The 18,482-nt window shown below is 36.3% G+C and overlaps 4 protein-coding genes across 5 annotated transcripts; 3 read left to right on the top strand and 1 right to left on the bottom strand.

Annotated features, from left to right (window-relative positions):
• The first annotated feature begins 25 nt into the window (after positions 1–25).
• LOC140060976 (uncharacterized) lies at positions 26–1,687 on the top strand. Its single transcript, XM_072107353.1, has one exon. The coding sequence runs from the start codon at positions 26–28 to the stop codon at positions 1,685–1,687; it is 1,662 nt and encodes a 553-aa protein (XP_071963454.1).
• Positions 1,688–1,909: 222 nt separating this feature from the next.
• On the top strand, positions 1,910–3,069 carry LOC140060974 (uncharacterized). Its single transcript, XM_072107352.1, has 2 exons — positions 1,910–2,836; positions 3,031–3,069. Exons 1-2 carry the CDS (start codon positions 1,910–1,912, stop codon positions 3,067–3,069), a joined length of 966 nt encoding a protein of 321 aa, XP_071963453.1.
• Position 3,070: 1 nt separating this feature from the next.
• Positions 3,071–5,338, top strand: LOC140060519 (uncharacterized). Of its 2 annotated transcripts, XM_072106774.1 has the most exons (3): positions 3,071–4,361; positions 4,915–4,981; positions 5,110–5,338. In XM_072106774.1, the coding sequence occupies exon 1, from the start codon at positions 3,098–3,100 to the stop codon at positions 3,839–3,841; it is 744 nt and encodes a 247-aa protein (XP_071962875.1). In that variant the 5' UTR covers positions 3,071–3,097; the 3' UTR covers positions 3,842–4,361; positions 4,915–4,981; positions 5,110–5,338. The 2 variants fall into 2 exon arrangements, with proteins under 2 accessions (XP_071962875.1, XP_071962874.1); XM_072106773.1 differs by having other exon boundaries at positions 4,915–5,338.
• Positions 5,339–13,969: 8,631 nt separating this feature from the next.
• LOC140060973 (uncharacterized) lies at positions 13,970–17,319 on the bottom strand. Its single transcript, XM_072107351.1, has 4 exons — positions 17,198–17,319; positions 16,781–16,940; positions 14,404–14,476; positions 13,970–14,009 (listed from the first exon to the last, which is right to left on the bottom strand). The coding sequence occupies exons 1-4, from the start codon at positions 17,240–17,242 to the stop codon at positions 13,970–13,972; spliced, it is 318 nt and encodes a 105-aa protein (XP_071963452.1). The 5' UTR covers positions 17,243–17,319.
• Between the last annotated feature and the right edge of the window lie 1,163 nt (positions 17,320–18,482).

Genomic DNA, 18,482 nt, shown 5'->3' with positions numbered 1-18,482 from the left:
TCAAACAGAAAAGAGTTTGTTTCAGATGCCTCAAAAACATGGGCATCAAGTGAAAACATGTAAGTTGGGAAATTGTGGAAAGGATGGATGCAGTAGGAAGCATCACCCGTTAATTCATTTTCCACCGAAAAAAGAGCCAGCTTCAAAAAATACTCAGAACACCGCAACGTCGCAACAGACTAGTACCGGCACTGACGCGCCGTGTATCTTAATGGCCAAGAGCGTGATAACGAAAGGGGGAACCAAAGTCAACGCGATGTTTGATACGGCCAGTACGTCATCCGTTATATTGGCAGACGTAGCTGAAAAACTAAAGTTGAAAGGAAAGCCGCTGACAGTCTCCGTGACAAAATTTGGCGGTGAAACTGAGCAAATCGAGACATTCAGTTATACATTGCCGCTAAAGACGAAGTATAATGGATATATTAAAATAGAAGTATTTGGGATGCCACGCATTACAAACAGACTACTCCCTCAAGACACTGAGAAGTTAGCTGACATCTTTAAGGTGGAAAAGCATCTGATAGAGAGACCTACAGGTGCAGTAAAATTGTTGATAGGAGCAGACAATGCAAGTCTATTTCCGAACATTCTGCGGACTGAAGGGGAATTGGCTCTATGTGAAGGGACGTTTGGAGTAATGATTCTTGGTAAACATCCTGTGTGTCGGAGTGAGTCTAACGCAACCAATCTTACGTACATAGAAAAACAGGTTTCTTCGCAATTCCTTGATATAGAAAGTATGGTAGTTGCTTGCAATCCGAAGTGCAGAAGTTGCAAGTGTGGCAATTGTCCCATTGGGTCCAAACGATTTACCCTAAAGGAAGAAAGAGAACTGAATCTTATTGACGAAGGTTTGAGTTATTCAGATGGTAAATGGACAGCCAAATATCCATGGATCAGAGATCCTAAAGATTTACCGGACAACCGATCGGTTGCGGAAGCGAAACTGAGAGCAACCGAAAAGAGATTGCAGAAAAATGAGAAATATGCAGAGTACTATGCTTCACAGATGGATGATATGTTAGAGCGGAAAGTTGCTCGTAAGTTATCTGACAGTGAGATGAGGAGCTATAAAGGACCTGTTCACTACATATCACATCACGGAATAGCAAAACCGGACAGTAAAAGTACACCTTTAAGAATTGTTTTTAACAGTAGTGCAAACTATAAGGGCCATGTGCTGAACGAATATTGGGCCAAAGGACCAGACGTTAACAATAACTTGTTGGCCGTTCTATTTCGATTTAGAAGAGAACAAGTTGCTTTAGTAGGAGATATCAAGAAAATGTACCACAGTATTGATATTTCAATGTTGAACCAGCATACCCATCGCTTTCTTTGGAGGAATATGGAGATAGATCGTCCAATTCACACTTATTGTGTCACAGCGGTAAATTTTGGAGATGGACCATCTGCTACTATGGCTATAAGAGCACTACAAAAGACAGCAGAGCTTTCAGCAGAACTGTTTCCGGAAGCAGCACAAACGCTACAGGAAAACGTGTATATGGACGATATAGCCGATAATCTACAGACCGTAGAAAAGGCCTACGAGAGATCCGAAGAGATCAACGCTATACTGAGCAAAGGAAGTTTCAATGTAAAAGAATGGACCATCTCAGGTGTAAACATGGACACTACCACATTTTTAGGGTTAGAATGGAACCCCGAGACGATAAGCTAAAGGTACCAGTACCAACGTACTGCGAAGAAGTAGGAAGCCTGACTAAGAGCGAAGATACTACTGAGAAATTTGTGGGGAAAGAAGGTGGATTGGGATCAAGAAATTGAGCCGGGAGACTTAGACGAATGGCGCAGCTTTCTAAAGGATGTTAAAAATTGCGAAAAGGTGTCAATACCTCGAAGTGTAAAACCAAGCAAACAAAGCGAAAACCCTAAGTTGATAATGTTCTCAGATGCCTCAGAAGAAGCTATGGGGACAGTTGCCTACATCAGATATGAGACGAATCTTGGGGTATTCGAATCTCGCTTGATGGCTGCTAAAAGTAGAGTTGCCCCCGTGAGAATAACAAGTATAGTCAGGTTGGAGTTGAGCGCGGCAGTAATGAGTGTGCGACTAGCAAAAACAATCAGAGAAGAGAGCAGAATCCCGTTTGTAAGGGTTTTATACCTAGTAGACAGCGAAATTGTCCGATCCATGATACAGAAAGAAAGCTATGGTTTTAAAACATTCGCTGCGACAAGGATAGGAGAAATTCAGCAGTTTAGTGACTCTACTGACTGGTTCTGGGTTGCCGGCAAAGATAACATTGCAGATATTATTTCTAGGAGTATTACGAGCAAATGTTTAGAAGAAAATAAACAGTGGTTCCAGGGGCCAGAATTCATGAGAAATCCTTTAGAGCAATGGCCAATCTCTCAGAGTTGTAGCGTTTCGGACATACCAGAAAGAGTTGGAGTGATCATGGTGGCAGACGTAGAGGAAGTGATAGAAAGCCCTATTAACATTAAAAGATTTGGAAGCTTCGACAAATTGTTAAAAACAACCGCCATGGTTAAGCGCATAGCAAAGCAAAAAAGCTTTAAGTCCGCTGGAATAGATCTGAACGAGAACGACATATATGAAGCCGAACGGTATTGGATCAAGACTGTACAACGCCCGATAAGAGACTTAAAGATTAAAACGCCAGTAGCATTTACGAACAAATATGGTAGCTTAGGACCGATGATAGACGAAGATGGAATTGTGGTAGTGGGAGAGAGAATCAAGAACCATGTTCATTTCAGTTACAATAACAAACTAGTACCTCTACTTCCAACAGATCATACGTTTTCTAAGTTGTATACCGACAAGGAGTTGGATAGCCGAGTGGTTAGGACACTTGACTGTCATACAGATAGACCCGGGTTCAATTCCCGACAACTCCCAGTCCACTCAGCTGTAAATGAGTACCTGGTTGAAAATACTAGGGAGAAAAGGCGGCGTGGAAAGGAACTGGCCACCCTACCACATAATGCCGAGGCTTAGTACAATGAGCTCCTAACAGCTCATTCCCCTACGTTCAGAGAACACGGGACTCACCTTTATACCGAGAAGGTACATAAATTATCTCACAGTGGAGTGAGCGCTACTATGGCAAAGGTTAGAGCAAAATATTGGATAATCCGATTAAGGCGCATAGTATCATCAGTAAGAAACAAGTGTATGGGTTGCAGACGCCTTGAAGGGAAAGTGCAGGAACAAATTATGGGATCACTACCTATCCAAAGACTAAAACCGTCACCCCCGTGGACTTATGTAGGGTGTGATCTGTTCGGCCCATTCAGAGTAAGAGGTGAAGTCCAGAAGAGGACTCACGGCAAGGCGTATGGAGTGATACTAAACTGTCTAGTGACTAGAGCTGTGCATCTCGATTTGGCGGTTGACTACAGTGAGGGTGCAGTGCAGAAAGTATTTAGGAGGTTTTCTGCGATAAGAGGATATCCAGCAGAAGTATTTACGGACTGTGGGTCACAGTTGGCAGCGATGCATGAGACACTCAAGAAATCGTCGCTGGAGTATAATGTTAAGCGGACATATAGTACGCCGGATGCTCCTTGGCAAAATGGGGTTACTGAGTCTTTAATTAAAGGCATAAAGAAAGCACTATTTCATACAGTAGGTGAACAAGTGTTGTCATTTGAGGAGCTACAGATCGTGTTATTTGAAATATCGGATCTGCTAAATAGTAGACCAATAGGTCAACATCCTACTAGTCCGGAAGATGGCACGTATCTTTGTCCGAACGACTTGTTGCTGGGTAGATCTGATAAAGCGGCACCTATGGGACCATGGAATGACAGGGGAGGTCATGCGAGAAGGATGAGATACATGTAGTGTCTGATAGAGGAGTTCTGGCAGAAATGGACCAAATGTTATTTTACGTCATTGATTGTGAAAAAGAAATGGAGATCGGAATGTAGGAACTTGAAAGTTGGCGACGTAGTATTAATACAAGAAGAAGGAATTAAGCGAGGTAAATGGAAGACAGGAGTAGTTGAAGAAGCAATTGTTAGCAATGATGATAGAGTGCGCAACGTGATTGTACGATCGACAACAAATACTGGAGCTATAACAAGATTGAGAAGAGCAATTCAGAGATTGGTATTATTACTACCTGTTGAAGAGAGTTAAAACAAACAAACAAACAAAAAATAAACATATGTAATTTTAGTAATTGTATTAAGGTGGGGGGAGTGTTTCGTTAGAGAAAGGAATTAACGCCCTCTACAAAGTTGTGGTTTTACAGTAATACACGTGAGAAGACTGCATACTTTTCTGAGAAAACGTGAAAACATTAAGAGAAATAATTGAGTAAATTAACGCCGTTGTTTAAGAGTATTTTAAGAAACGATCGGTGAGTTAATCTATTTTATTGTATTAAACGTGATTATAAAAGTATTAGTTATATTAGAACGATTTAAATGCCGAAATCATAGTATATAAATACGGTAACAGTATAGATAGTTAGTGAACTTAAAGTTTGAAAGGAAATTACTACGGTATGTTTAATTACTTAATCAACATTATAGCTTATGGTTGAACTAAGTTGTGGATTGAATGATACGGCATATGTATTAGTAATGCAAAGTTAGTTGTAGATGTTTAAGAACATTATATTATTGGAACTATATTCTATCAGTGTATTAATGTAAGAGTAAAATGTTAGTAATGTTCTACACAAGTACATAACGCAGATTGATATCATTTTGAGTTTCTATTGTGCTGAGGTTGGGGTTCGGCTCGTGAATGTTGATCCCTGATTAATGGTATTTTGGGGTTAGAAGTTTCTGAGTGTAGAAAGATAAGAAGAGATTTTATTACTTTGATTTGATCTACTTTTATTAGTTTTGAGCTTACAATTTTACGGAATGATTTAACATGTATAAACGTTCTTGTGTTTTTTTTAGGTGATATTTAACATTTCAATGTTCAAGCTGTTGAGTAATTTGAGTTGAGTTTTGGATGTCGAAAAGTGTAAGTTTAAGTATACACTTTGATCATGAGCTGAACTTTAATTTTAATTATCAATAGCTTAGATTATACATTTGTTACTGAGTTAAACGTTCTAAGATTTACGTATAGTATTGTATTTTTATTGATAGGTTCGAACAACCTACTTGAGATAATCAGTTGGGACACAATAAATCCAGTATTCAAGTCAATCTGAGTTCACGAGTTTTTTATCAGTTTGAATATCGAAACAGTAGTCACCACAAAGATCCTGCCTGTATTTATCACTCCCATGCATGCTGCGTACTACAGGCACCACCAGCGAGATGTAATAAGCCGAAGGCTAGAGGGCGTATAGTCCATGGGATTTAGACTTTTAACTCACACAAATTACAAGAAAAGGTTTTTTTGATGAAATGTGTTCTTTAGACAGTACTGAACACATTTATCAACGTTAGGACATTTTTCGACAACAGGAAGTAGCCTAATTTGCATAATTAATAATGGCCGCCATTTTTAATAACGTACTCTGTATCTTGGAAACCGCTAGTCACAGATATTTAATTATGGTGTCAAAATCGTTAGAATATATGTTTTTATATTCACTTTAATGAAAAAGTTTGTCCAAAAATGAATGGAAGTGCTATTTCTAACATTATTGACCTTTGACCTTGATTTATCATATCTCAGCAACCACTAATCGGAGATATACAAATTAGGGCTTAAATTGTTCAGAAACTACACATTTATATCCAGTCTAATGGCATGTTTTTGCAAAAAATGGCGGATTCTAACATTATTGACTTTTGACCTTGATTTTTTATATCTTAGCAACCACTAATCTGAGAGACACACAATATGGCTCAAACTGTTCAGAAACTACATATTTATATTTAGTCTAATGGCATGTTTTTGCAAAAAATGGCCGATTCTAACATTATTGACCTTTGAACTTTGCACTACATAAAATCGCATAACTTTGAAAATATAGTACATATGAAATTATTTTAGTGTCAAATTATTCAGAACATACATGTTTCTATAGAGTCCAATGACACATTATGTCCAATAATGACCTATTGTATGGTTATTAACATTTGAACTATAATTGAAAAAGATTTTTAAACCCGGAATCTTCTTCATGTAGGCATTCATTAGAACATGTGATTTGGCACTCTAAAATGTAAGAGTTGCAACGTTGAATTATTATGTTTAGTTTAAAGTAGGCCATGGTACATTAAATTTATAAGCATAAACTATTGCATTCATCCATAAACTGCCTATAAGTTTACACGTTTGTTTATTTTATTTCTTATCGTTTTTGCAGCTGAAGCTGAATTACAAGATATTTATATTAAAAGCATTAACATTGATGGTTAAAAAATGGTAAAAATTAAACCACATAGAAACATGGTACATAAACAATACATTCACGTAAAAAAAGTACAAAAACAAGTTATAAAAGGTTAAAAACTATACACCACTAGTAGTCGTACTGTATATGGTTATTGAAATAAATAAATAAATTCCATAAGAAACTGAGGTTTTTACTGTTAGACCGGGCGCCCAGAAGATTTATTCATGTGAAAAGCCACAAAAGGTCTGATGGTCTGATTATGTAGATATATGGCCAAGATTCAATAATCAATATTGCTGCCGGGTTCTCTCCTGTAAATTTACCCTGGGGACACCAAATAAGAGGGGTAAAAAATGGATTTATTCATGTGAAAATCCACACGGATAAAAGTTGTTAGACATTGTTCCCATGTGTATACAATGTTAAAACAGCAATGACAGCAACTTTATCCTGTAAGTTGCCCGAGACAGTAGCCCCAAGTGACCACTAAAAATTGTGTTATTCATGTCAAGAGCCACACGGCTAATTCCTTTTGCATTGTAACTGTTACACATTGGGGTGCACAAAAATATCATTGACAGCAACTTTATCCTGTAAGTTGCCCCAAACAGTAGCCCCAGACAGTAGCCCAGAAATGCCCGTTGAGCCATACAAAAATTAATCACACGAAGAGCCACACGGCCAATTCCTATTTTATTGGAACTGTTACGTCTTGGGATAGACGAAAATACTCATGACAGCAACTTTATCCTGTAAGTTGCCCCAGACAGTAGGCCCAGAAATGCCCGGACGGCACAAATGCGCTTAATCAAATTGCAGACAGTGACGAATTCTTAATGAATATGAAGAATTTTTACATCGTACTATAAAGGGTGAATTTGGCAACACTGCCGCATATTGGGCTATTTACGTGTACCTTATCAACCGCTTGTATCGTCAATTCCAGCGTGCAGTAATAACGAATGATGTGATTCTGTACATTAATGTACTACCGTATTTGGTTGAATCATTCTTTGCTCTGAACCGGGCAAATTATGCTCGTTGGGGTCAATTTTATTGAAAAAATGAAGAATTTGGACTTCGCAGCATTACATGTTTTTAAAGCCGGTGCCTTTTCAACAAGACGAACGAAGAAAACGTACTCTAGAAGTTCAATAGATCTTACATTCGAGCAAACTGTTAACAGAGATGCTGCGTCATCGGCAACTGGAATTACAGCTTTTGCGAACTCAGAGAGTGCATTTTGTCGTTGGTGCGTAAGTCTCACTCAACGGAGTATGGCTGTCCATGAGTGGAATTCAACACCAGCTAACCAGTTACGTCGACGGAGGATTGAGAGAGATAATAATGATGTAGACTCATTAAGCTAAATAGTACATGCAATCCATTCGCCACTGATTCACCAGGTAAAGCTGCAAATGACATAACAAGTACATATTTGCTGGGAACACTACAGAAAGGAGCCTTATCACGGCAGCTATTTCACAAAGAATGTGTTTCAGACGAAACAAGATTATTATAGACGGTCAAGCGTATAAAGGTGCGCAATTTTGCTGCTTCAAACATGAAGAAGAAATCATTAAATGCAACAAAAGCTCTTGGTGCAGCTGACGGTGTTCGTGATGCTTTTGGATACTTGTTATCAAAGACGACTACAGATTTGCATTATGTACTAAGTTTTCCGATCATTGAAATACCAATAGCTATTGCACATTCCGATGGTACTCCAACAAAACAGAAAAGGCAATTCTTGCGAAGATTTTAGGAACAAGACAATCTGGTTCACATAAGGAAGACACTCCCGTGACCGACACAACTCTCTTTGATGGCGGACTTGTTCTGCATAAAGTTTTACCTCGTCATAATGTGTCTACATATGGGAAAATCGTTGCAGATATCATGATTAAGGTATGTTCAGCAAGTGGAAATTCAGTTCACCTGTTGCTGGTCATATATATAGAACCATCAATCAAAGATGTCGAAATATTAAAGAGAGGTGCAGAGCAGAACGCCAAGAACACATTCATTATAACAGGACCGGATCAACAACAGCAAAAGAAAGGTATAGATCTATTAAAGAATAGAGAATTTAAGGAAGCTCTAGCACAGTTTCTTATAAACGATGTCTAGAATGATCACTATGGTCCAATAATAGGTGACAAAAATTGTTCGGTCATCTGACATAGACGTATTTCACGAAAACTTGAAAAGAAACAACGTGGTTTAAGCGAAGCACTCGTTGGTTTCCACGCCCTTACCGGATGTGATTTTAACTCGGCTTTCTACCGAAAGGGAAAGTTAATGCTATTTACTCATTTAGAGAAAAATTCAAAACATATTGCTGCGTTAATATTACTCGGTAGTGATGAAGGTATTGATAAATGTCAGATTTACGGTTTCAAGTCGTTAAATGACATAAATGAGGCAAGGTATCAGTCATTTATTAAGATGACATAGGGTAGGAAGGGTGTTCAGGTGAAGAAAATAAACTGTTCATCATTACCGCCATACAGCAAAACACTTTATCAACATATTTTACGGGCAACTATATATCTATGGTATGGAGGCGAGTAACACCCCAGAACCAACAAAACATCTGCATCCGCTGAATTTTAGATGACTTTTGACGATGAAGATGGTTATTATGTGCCTCGTTGGTTTGAAGGAACATCTCTGCCAGAAGAGTTGAAAGACGCAGAATGCGAATCCAGAAACGTAATGAGTGATGAAGCAAAGGATGCAGTCGTGTATGATTTCGATAGAGATATTTCTAAAGATAGTGAAGTAGAAGACATTGACTATGATAGCCAACCATGGAGTGGTGACAGTGAGAGTGAATATGAGGATGATGATGATGATCAGTGATAATTAAGACATACAGTGAATGAATTAATTTGTTAGTTAATACTTTTAGTATCATAGTTTTATATTTTTCAGTTGATATTACAGTACTACATTTAAAACTTACTGTCTGTTTTACACATATAGTGCATAAATAGTAGATTGTGAAACCGAAGTTTACTATGGATATGATGCAAACATTAACTGGTTAAAGAAACACATTATTTTTATATGATTTGAATATATAAATTTCAAATGAACACTTTAACAACATATTTATAGTCATACCTTGTAACGGAGTTGTTGGTAGAAATAATTTAACATGTGTTACGCACCAACGACGAAATGCACTCTCTGAGTTTGCAAAAGCTGTAATTCCAGTTGCCGATGACGCAGCATCTCTGTTAACAGTTTGCTCGAATGTAAGATCTATTGAACTTCTAGAGTACGTTTTCTTCGTTCGTCTTGTTGAAAAGGCACCGGATTTAAAAACATGTAATGCTGCGAAGTCCAAATTCTTCATTTTTTCAATAAAATTGACCCCAACGAGCATAATTTGCCCGGTTCAGAGCAAAGAATGATTCAACCAAATACGGTAGTACATTAATGTACAGAATCACATCATTCGTTATTACTGCACGCTGGAATTGACGATACAAGCGGTTGATAAGGTACACGTAAATAGCCCAATATGCGGCAGTGTTGCCAAATTCACCCTTTATAGTACGATGTAAAAATTCTTCATATTCATTAAGAATTCGTCACTGTCTGCAATTTGATTAAGCGCATTTGTGCCGTCCTGGCATTTCTGGGCCTACTGTCTGGGGCAACCTACAGGATAAAGTTGCTGTCATAAGTATTTTTGTCAATCCCAAAACGTAACAGTTCCGATAAAAAAGGAATTGGTCGTGTGGCTCTTCGTGTGATTAAATCTTGTAGGCCCGGATCCAACGGGCATTTCTGGGCTACTGTCTGTGGCTACTGTCTGGGGTAACTTACAGGATAAAGTTGCTGTCATGAGTATTTTCGTCTATCCCAAGACGTAACAGTTCGAATAAAATAGGAATTGGCCGTGTGGCTTTTCGTGTGATTAATTTTTGTATGGCTCAACGGGCATTTCTGGGCTACTGTTTGGGGCTACTGTTTGGGGCAACTTACAGGATAAAGTTGCTGTCAATGATATTTTTGTGCACCCCAATGTGTAACAGTTACAATGCAAAAGGAATTAGCCGTGTGGCTCTTGACATGAATAACACCATTTTTAGTGGTCACTTGGGGCTACGGTCTCGGGCAACTTACAGGATAAAGTTGCTGTCATTGCTGTTTTAACATTGTATACACATATGGGAACAATGTCTAACAACTTTTATCCGTGTGGATTTTCACATGAATAAATCCATTTTTTACCCCTCTTATTTGGTGTCCCCAGGGTAAATTTACAGGAGAGAACCCGGCAGCAATATTGATTATTGAATCTTGGCCATATATCTACATAATCAGACCATCAGACCTTTTGTGGCTTTTCACATGAATAAATCTTCTGGGCGCCCGGTCTATGTATACTGCGAAAATATTGCAAGTGGTGGTCAGCCTAATTAGGAGTCTCGATAGCCATATCGATCTTTTAAAATTCCAGTTGTCAACAATGCGTCTATTAGTAGAAAATGCCTTCTTAATAAGACTATAGTTTCAACCTAAAAGAATGCCCTCAAGAGTGATGCTATACTTAGAAAAATATAAACTAAATAAGCTTTAGAAATTAGTTTTTTGAATATGCCATTTAATTGCAATTTAATTTGATCAAAAAATAAATTACTAACTTGAAAAAAACGTTAATAAACCTGCAAAATGGCATGGCCTATTTCAAGTATACAATATATCATAAAAAAACTACATTTTTGTTGGCTCTGTTAATAGTGTCAACACCAACTTTCTCCTGAGTAAGATGCAAGACCTAATTAAAAATTTATTAATAATCCAAACCTATAATGTATGTATACATAGTCTAATATTTTTTTTTAAGTGAATATTTTCAGTTTTTAAATTTAATTTAAATCAACTGGTTACATGCATTTTAAATTACCACCATATTCCAAACAAGCAGTGCCAAATCACATGTTCTAATGAATGCCTACATGAAGAAGATTCCGGGTTTAAAAATCTTTTTCAAATATAGTTCAAATGTTAATAACCATACAATAGGTCATTATTGGACATAATGTGTCATTGGACTCTATAGAAACATGTATGTTCTGAATAATTTGACACTAAAAATAATTTCATATGTACTATATTTTCAAAGTTATGCGATTTTATGTAGTGCAAAGCTCAAAGGTCAATAATGTTAGAATCGGCCATTTTTTGCAAAAACATGCCATTAGACTAAATATAAATATGTAGTTTCTGAACAGTTTGAGCCATATTGTGTGTCTCTCAGATTAGTGGTTGCTAAGATATGAAAAATCAAGGTCAAAGGTCAATAATGTTAGAATCCGCCATTTTTTGCAAAAACATGCCATTAGACTGGATATAAATGTGTAGTTTTTGAACAATTTAAGCCCTAATTTGTATATTTCCGATTAGTGGTTGCTGAGATATGATAAATCAAGGTCAAAGGTCAATAATGTTAGAAATAGCACTTCCATTCATTTTTGGACAAACTTTTTCATTAAAGTGAATATAAAAACATATATTCTAACGATTTTGACACCATAATTAAGTATCTGTGACTAGCGGTTCCCAAGATACAGAGTACGTTATTAAAAATGGCGGCCATTTTTAATTATGCAAATTAGGCTACTTCCTGTTGTCGAAAAATGTCCTAACGTTGATAAATGTGTTCAGTACTGTCTAAAGAACACATTTCATCAAAAAAAACTTTTCTTGCAATTTGTGTGAGAAAAGGGTCATTTTTTAGCTAAATCCCATGGACTAGTACTCCAGACTGAAAAGTCAGAGCCATATATATATAATAGAGAGAGTTACGGCATTGAATGGATTAGAAGCCGTGTTTGTGTGTCCAACTATTCCTATGTAGCGTATGGAGTTGAGTGTTTTGTTTCGAAAATGTTTAAAAGGCTTTAATTATCGAATTTAATATCAAAACAATCAATTTGATTAAAGGTTTTTGTTAAAATAATAAAAAAATTATAAAGTTACTGCGAACATGAAACAACAAAAATAGCAATTTCGGAACGGCTCTGGTTGTGCGCTCCATGCACGCTCTACGCGTGCGCGTTTAGTTTGTACAGCGATTCTCTATAGTAATGCACTTTTTTTACATTTTTTGTCAAAGAACTTATAACACAAGAATCTCCTGTTCGTCCGAAGCGCGTAACAATTTCGAAAGGCATTGTGGGATAGAATAGAGCTATTTTTGTGTCAAAGAATTCGCACGCTGGGGGCTCGCGCATCTCTTTTGTATAGCGTTTTCCTATAGTTCATGCATTATTTTTAGATTTTTTTGTCTATGAAATAACGCTTATATTTCGTTTTTATTTTAGTAATTAATTTTATTAATGGTATTAATTTGGTAACATTATATATTGTGTCTATAATAACAAAAGAATAAATGCTAGGGCCTACAGCAAAACAAAATCATCCAACAATAAAATACAAAATTACAACATTAAAAACAACGTGAAGATTAAAAAGTACAAAATATCTATACAAAAGTTACCCAAGACATTATTATAGGCATAGTTGGACGCATAGTTGGACAAAAACATGGCCGGCCTGCACACCACGTGACTTTCTAAAATCCGTGAACGCAAAGTCGTAACTCTCTCTATATATGGCTCTGTGAAAAGTTATTCCAAGCAGGAGGGGGAACCTACGGTGGCTGATTTCCGCCAAAGAAAAAAATTATTTTATAATAATTAGGGCGTTATAACGCCGTAATTAGGGCGTTATAACGCCGTATTAGGACGTTACCCAGGTAGCAAGCCGATATGGTACCAATATTGTACCCATATTACTGTTCATATGGGTGGCATATGGGCTTGCGCAGTAGGGCCCCAGCGGAATCTGCACCCAAGCCCCACATGGGCGTCATATGGGTTTGCCCATATCATCCCATGTAAATCCCATATGGTACCCATATTTGTTTGCCAATTAGGGCCCCATACGGGTTATCCCACATGGGACCCATATACAAATCTCATATGGGCGGCATATGGGCTTGCCCAGTAGGGCCCCAGCGGATTCTGCATCCAAGCCCCACATGGGCGTCATATGGGTTAGCCCATATCATCCCATGTAAATCCCATATGGTACCCATATTTGTTTGCCAATTAGGGCCCCATACGAGTTATCCCACATGGGACCCTTATACAAATCTCATATGGGCGGCATATGGGCTTGCCCAGTAGGGCCCCAGCAGATTCTGCACCCAAGCCCCACATGGGCATCATATGGGTTACCCCATATCATTCCATGTAAATCCCACATGGTACCCATATGCTTGCTCATATGGGCAACATATGAGTTTGCACATTAGGGCTGCATATGGATTGTCCCACATGGGGCCCATATGTAAATCTCATATGGTACCCATGCTTGCTCATATGGGCAGCATATGAGTTTGCTCATTAGGGCTGCATATGGATTGTCCCACATGGGGCCCATATGTAAATCTCATATGGTACCCATATATGCTTGCTCATATAAGCAGCATATGGGTTTGCCCATTGGGGCTGCATATGGATTGTTCCTCATCCCATATGGTACCCATTAATTGCTGATATGGGCAGCAGTTCCAAAATGGTAGTTAATCGAGATCACAAAAAGTAATTTAAAGTTGCAGTATTTAAGTTTCAACACTCTAGATGCTCCTTTATTTGGACTTGGATATTACTAAAAAAAACAATACATTACAAATTTAAAATAGCATATATAGTATAAATATTGATCATACAGTCGAAACACGACACACAAGCCGAAACTAATATATTAGTCCAGTTAAAAAATTTTTTAATTCATCTTCCAAAATATATTTTTATAAAAGTTTCCTTCTTAGTGAGAAAACGTTGGGTGAGAAAACGTTTTTACAAAATAAAATATAAAAGTTTTAGTATTTTGGTTATGTCATGTTCCATTAAACAAATGAGCAAAGAAATGGGACCAACTATATTATAAAACAGTTAAAAAATGATGTACATAAATACAGTTTTTTTAAGGTGTAGTAGGCAATATGTTAGTTCTTGCCTTTCTCCCCACCCCCGCCCCCTCCTTATCCCTTGCATTGTACAAAAAAGACTTTATATTGTCTTTTATTTCCTCCCGTGTGGCATCCTTCGTACTTGGATTTCTTCGAACAGCTCCTAAAATAAAAAACAAAACAAAAACAAGACAATTATTATATGATAAATGTTTTTGATTTGATGTAACAGTATGGATGGTGGTGATATAATGACATAACATGACATAATTATAGTCTGTATGTTTATGTAATCTGATTTAGCACACAGACAACAGGTTCAGTTCAAGTATGAAACTTTATTGCTACTATGTACTCTATAAAAGAGTTGTACCTATCCTATATTAAAGTGTTTACTAGTCCAATGTCATGTATGGCGCGCCAAGCTGTCATTTATTCAAGCAATAGAGATATCTTAGTTTTTAATAGAGATATCTTAGTTTTAAATAGAGATATCTTAGTTTTAAATAGAGATATCTCTATTAATAGAGATATCTCTATTAACAGAGATATCTCTATTTAAAACTAAGATATCTCTATTAAAAACTAAGATATCTCTATTAAAAACTAAGATATCTTAGTTTTAAATAGAGATATCTCTATTAATAGAGATATCTCTAATAATAGAGATATCTCTATTAAAAACTAAGATATCTTAGTTTTAAATAGAGATATCTTAGTTTTTAATAGAGATATCTTAGTTAATAGAGATATCTCTATTTAAAACGAAGATATCTCTATTAAAAACTAAGATATCTCTATTAATAGAGATATCTCTATTAATAGAGATATCTTAGTTTTGTTTCCTGTTGCAAAGTATGTAGGGAATGGTATAGTTGTGAATGTGGTGATTATAGTTATACCGAGCCTTTGAAGGTTAAAAATCTATCAAAGAAGTGAAAAGGGACATGGATCGACATCATAAACTTTGTTATATTATTACTAAGAAAACGAAATGTGCATGTCGTAGGGCCCCTCGGGATCGGAAGAGCAGTTTTTATATTATTTCTGAGAGGGCTATCCTACTGAAAGAAAACGAAATAAATAATTAATAAATATGTGGTGCGCTCTCTCCGAAATAGTATTTTTTCCCTTTCCGATTAGTAGTATTTTGTATAAAATAAGACAGCTCAAAAGGACGACAGTCGGTTTCATTGCAATGAGTATCGACGTGTTCACGTTTAAATTTATTTTTCGTTTTACAAACATGGAGATAACAATTGTTCATCTACATCTTCTACTCCTCCCCACTGATTGTACCTGGAATAACACGTATTTTATAAACAATTTTCTAGGCATTAACCGCGAATCAGATAAATAAGAGTGAAATTTCTAGAAAACTAGAGGTATTTCAATTTTGTTTTATCATTCAAAATTCACGAAAACTTATTCAAAATTGTACATAGAAACTTCTATCATCCATAATTAAAGAGTGATCAAATACAATGGTTTTTATCTTTATGGAAAGTTTTTATGTGCTCATTATAAGCCTCATCATTTTTTCTGAAACATTCTGTTTCTGCCTCTGTTCCATTTTATTTCATTATAGCCTCTATATTACAACTGGGACTGCGATGTTAACAATATAGGAACTTGACCTTACCTCAGTCACAGATGGAAAATCGTATTACCCATAAAACACTGAACCGGAAACAAAACTAAGATATCTCTATTAATAGAGATATCTCTATTAATAGAGATATCTTAGTTTCAAATAGAGATATCTTAGTTTTAAATAGAGATATCTCTATTAATAGAGATATCTCTGTTAATAGAGATATCTCTTTAAAAAACTAAGATATCTTAGTTTTTAATAGAGATATCTTAGTTTTAAATAGAGATATCTCTATTAATAGAGATATCTCTATTAATAGAGATATCTCTATTAAAAACTAAGATATCTCTATTAAAAACTAAGATATCTCTATTTAAAACTAAGATATCTTAGTTTTTAATAGAGATATCTCTATTAATAAAGATATCTCTATTAATAGAGATATCTCTATTAAAAACTAAGATATCTTAGTTTTAAATAGAGATATCTTAGTTTTTAATAGAGATATCTTAGTTTTTAATAGAGATATCTCTATTAATAGAGATATCTTAGTTTTAAACTAAGATATCTTAGTTTAAAACTAAGATATCCTTATTTCCGAATAAATGACAGCTTGGCGCGCCATAGTCATGTCATTCTGAATCTGTCCTTATGAATAGATAGAGTTGACTATATACAATAAATTGGTCCCTTGTGCAAGCCACCCTGTCAGCTCTTTAAGCCATTACAGTGAAAGTTAAAGTAAACATAGGGATAGTAATGAGTACACAGGGGACTTGAAAGGAACCAATGCTACAAACTAGTCAATCAATTATAGGTCTATACAGACAGGAGTATACTTAGGTCTATGTATAAATGACACTAATCACTTACCAAGTATTACTTTCAACAACTTTAGGTTTCCAAATTCCAGTTTTCCTTTTGCTCCAGTCCAATTATATTGGCTGGCTACAAACGGTGATAGTAGGTTTTTCAAAATATTGTTAGTTGTAGTTTTAGAGTCCTTACCGCCAATTAAACCAAGCTTTAAAACCTGAAATCATGATTGGCATACATTGTTAATGATACAATAATGTATAAACTTAATACATAAAAATGTTTATCATGGTAGGCTTACACATCATAATAGTCTTTGGACTCACATTAATTAAGTTTCTAATAATTTAAAAGTTATATAATTTCTGAAACCATTTATCGGGACCTACAGTATCGTCAGAACCAATTGGTGCAAATTTGGTTAAAACTTCCATGATAATCAAAAGTTTAATATGTTTTTACTTTTAAACTCACCAATTGTTTGCACATAGATGCATCAAGAGAAGCTTCAATTTCCATCAAACTCTCTACTGAACGAATGGGAAACTCCACAGGTAATTCCTCAAGTTCTGGAACAGTAGTTTGGATCCCAGAAACGTCTAATTCCGTCAACAAAAATGTATTATGCTCCACCTTCGTCTTAAGTTCATCAATGTTTGCCTTAATCTCACTTAGAAGACAAATCTACGGTGGCTGATTTCCGCCAAAGAAATTTTTTTTATAATAATAATACGGCCATATAACGCCGTAATTAGAGCGTTATAACGCCGTATTAGGGTGTTATAACGCTGTATTAGGGCGTTATAACGCCCTAATACGGCGTTATAACGCCCTACGCCCTAATTTAGGGCGTTATAACGCCCTAATTATACAATCCGTTCCCACGTACATGCGCATGCGTAGTACGCTTCCACAGCGTCACGTGTAATAAGAAGAAACACAGAAATCAAAAGTAAGTATAGGCCTAGTAGTATTAATTATTATTGTATTATAAACAAGGCCAACAGCCATTAAGTCGCGTGCTACAATGCATAGTGATACCGGACCGACAGACAGACAGACAGACAGACCGACCGACCGACATAGTGAACTATACTGACCGAAATTACTGAACATGTTTAAAAATGTTGAAATGTTTAAAAACATTTATATTTTCTTAATTTACACGTGCGTAGCCTGTCACTTTTGACGTGCTCGTATAACGTAATTTCAAGTTGAAAAGTAAGTCAAGAAAACAGAAATCGGGCAAAAAGAGTGTGCAATAACATTTAACGCGCAGTGCGCGCGCAAAAATATGCGCACTCATGGCAATTTTGTAAACGCTTAAAATTGCCTGAAACGCACTCTTATTTCATCGAAAATAAATTTTGAAAATTTTAAGCGCGCGTACGCATGCGTTAGTTGCGCTACGCACGTAATTGTATTGCCATATGATGATTTATGCCCTGAAATTTATGAGTACCAAATTTTATTTAATTGTGATTCATGGTTGTGAAGATATGATTACAAACGTGATTTCGTTAAATCGTGCGTAGACCGCGTCATTTTTTATTGCGCAGCGTGAAAACATAACCACATTGATTCCTGGCCATAAGGAATATACTGTGAAAAATTGACCTAGCTAGATTAAACTGATATCAAGATAAGGTCAGAAAGCGATAAAACGCATAGTGATACCGGATCGACAGACCGACAGACAGACAGACCGACCAACCGACCGACATAGTGAACTATAGAGTCGCTTCCACGCGACTAAAAA

Source organism: Antedon mediterranea, chromosome 10 (genome assembly GCF_964355755.1).
Source record: "Antedon mediterranea chromosome 10, ecAntMedi1.1, whole genome shotgun sequence".
NCBI classification, from domain to species: domain Eukaryota; kingdom Metazoa; phylum Echinodermata; class Crinoidea; order Comatulida; family Antedonidae; genus Antedon; species Antedon mediterranea.
This window is presented reverse-complemented; position numbering and strand designations above follow the sequence as displayed.

Excerpts from the sequence above, each read along its gene's own strand:
- LOC140060974 (XM_072107352.1), top strand. The coding sequence starts at position 1,910 with ATGTTCTCAGATGCCTCAGAAGAAGCTATGGGGACAGTTGCCTACATC. Across the intron at positions 2,837-3,030 it reads AGGAGTTGGATAGCCGAGTG|AGAACACGGGACTCACCTTT; the intron begins GTTAGGACACTT and ends CCCTACGTTCAG.
- LOC140060519 (XM_072106774.1), top strand. The coding sequence starts at position 3,098 with ATGGCAAAGGTTAGAGCAAAATATTGGATAATCCGATTAAGGCGCATA.
- LOC140060976 (XM_072107353.1), top strand. The coding sequence starts at position 26 with ATGCCTCAAAAACATGGGCATCAAGTGAAAACATGTAAGTTGGGAAAT.
- LOC140060973 (XM_072107351.1), bottom strand. The coding sequence starts at position 17,242 with ATGGAAATTGAAGCTTCTCTTGATGCATCTATGTGCAAACAATTG. Across the intron at positions 14,477-16,780 it reads GTTGTTGAAAGTAATACTTG|GAGCTGTTCGAAGAAATCCA; the intron begins GTAAGTGATTAG and ends TTTTTATTTTAG. Across the intron at positions 14,010-14,403 it reads GACAATATAAAGTCTTTTTT|TAATATCCAAGTCCAAATAA; the intron begins GTACAATGCAAG and ends TGTTTTTTTTAG.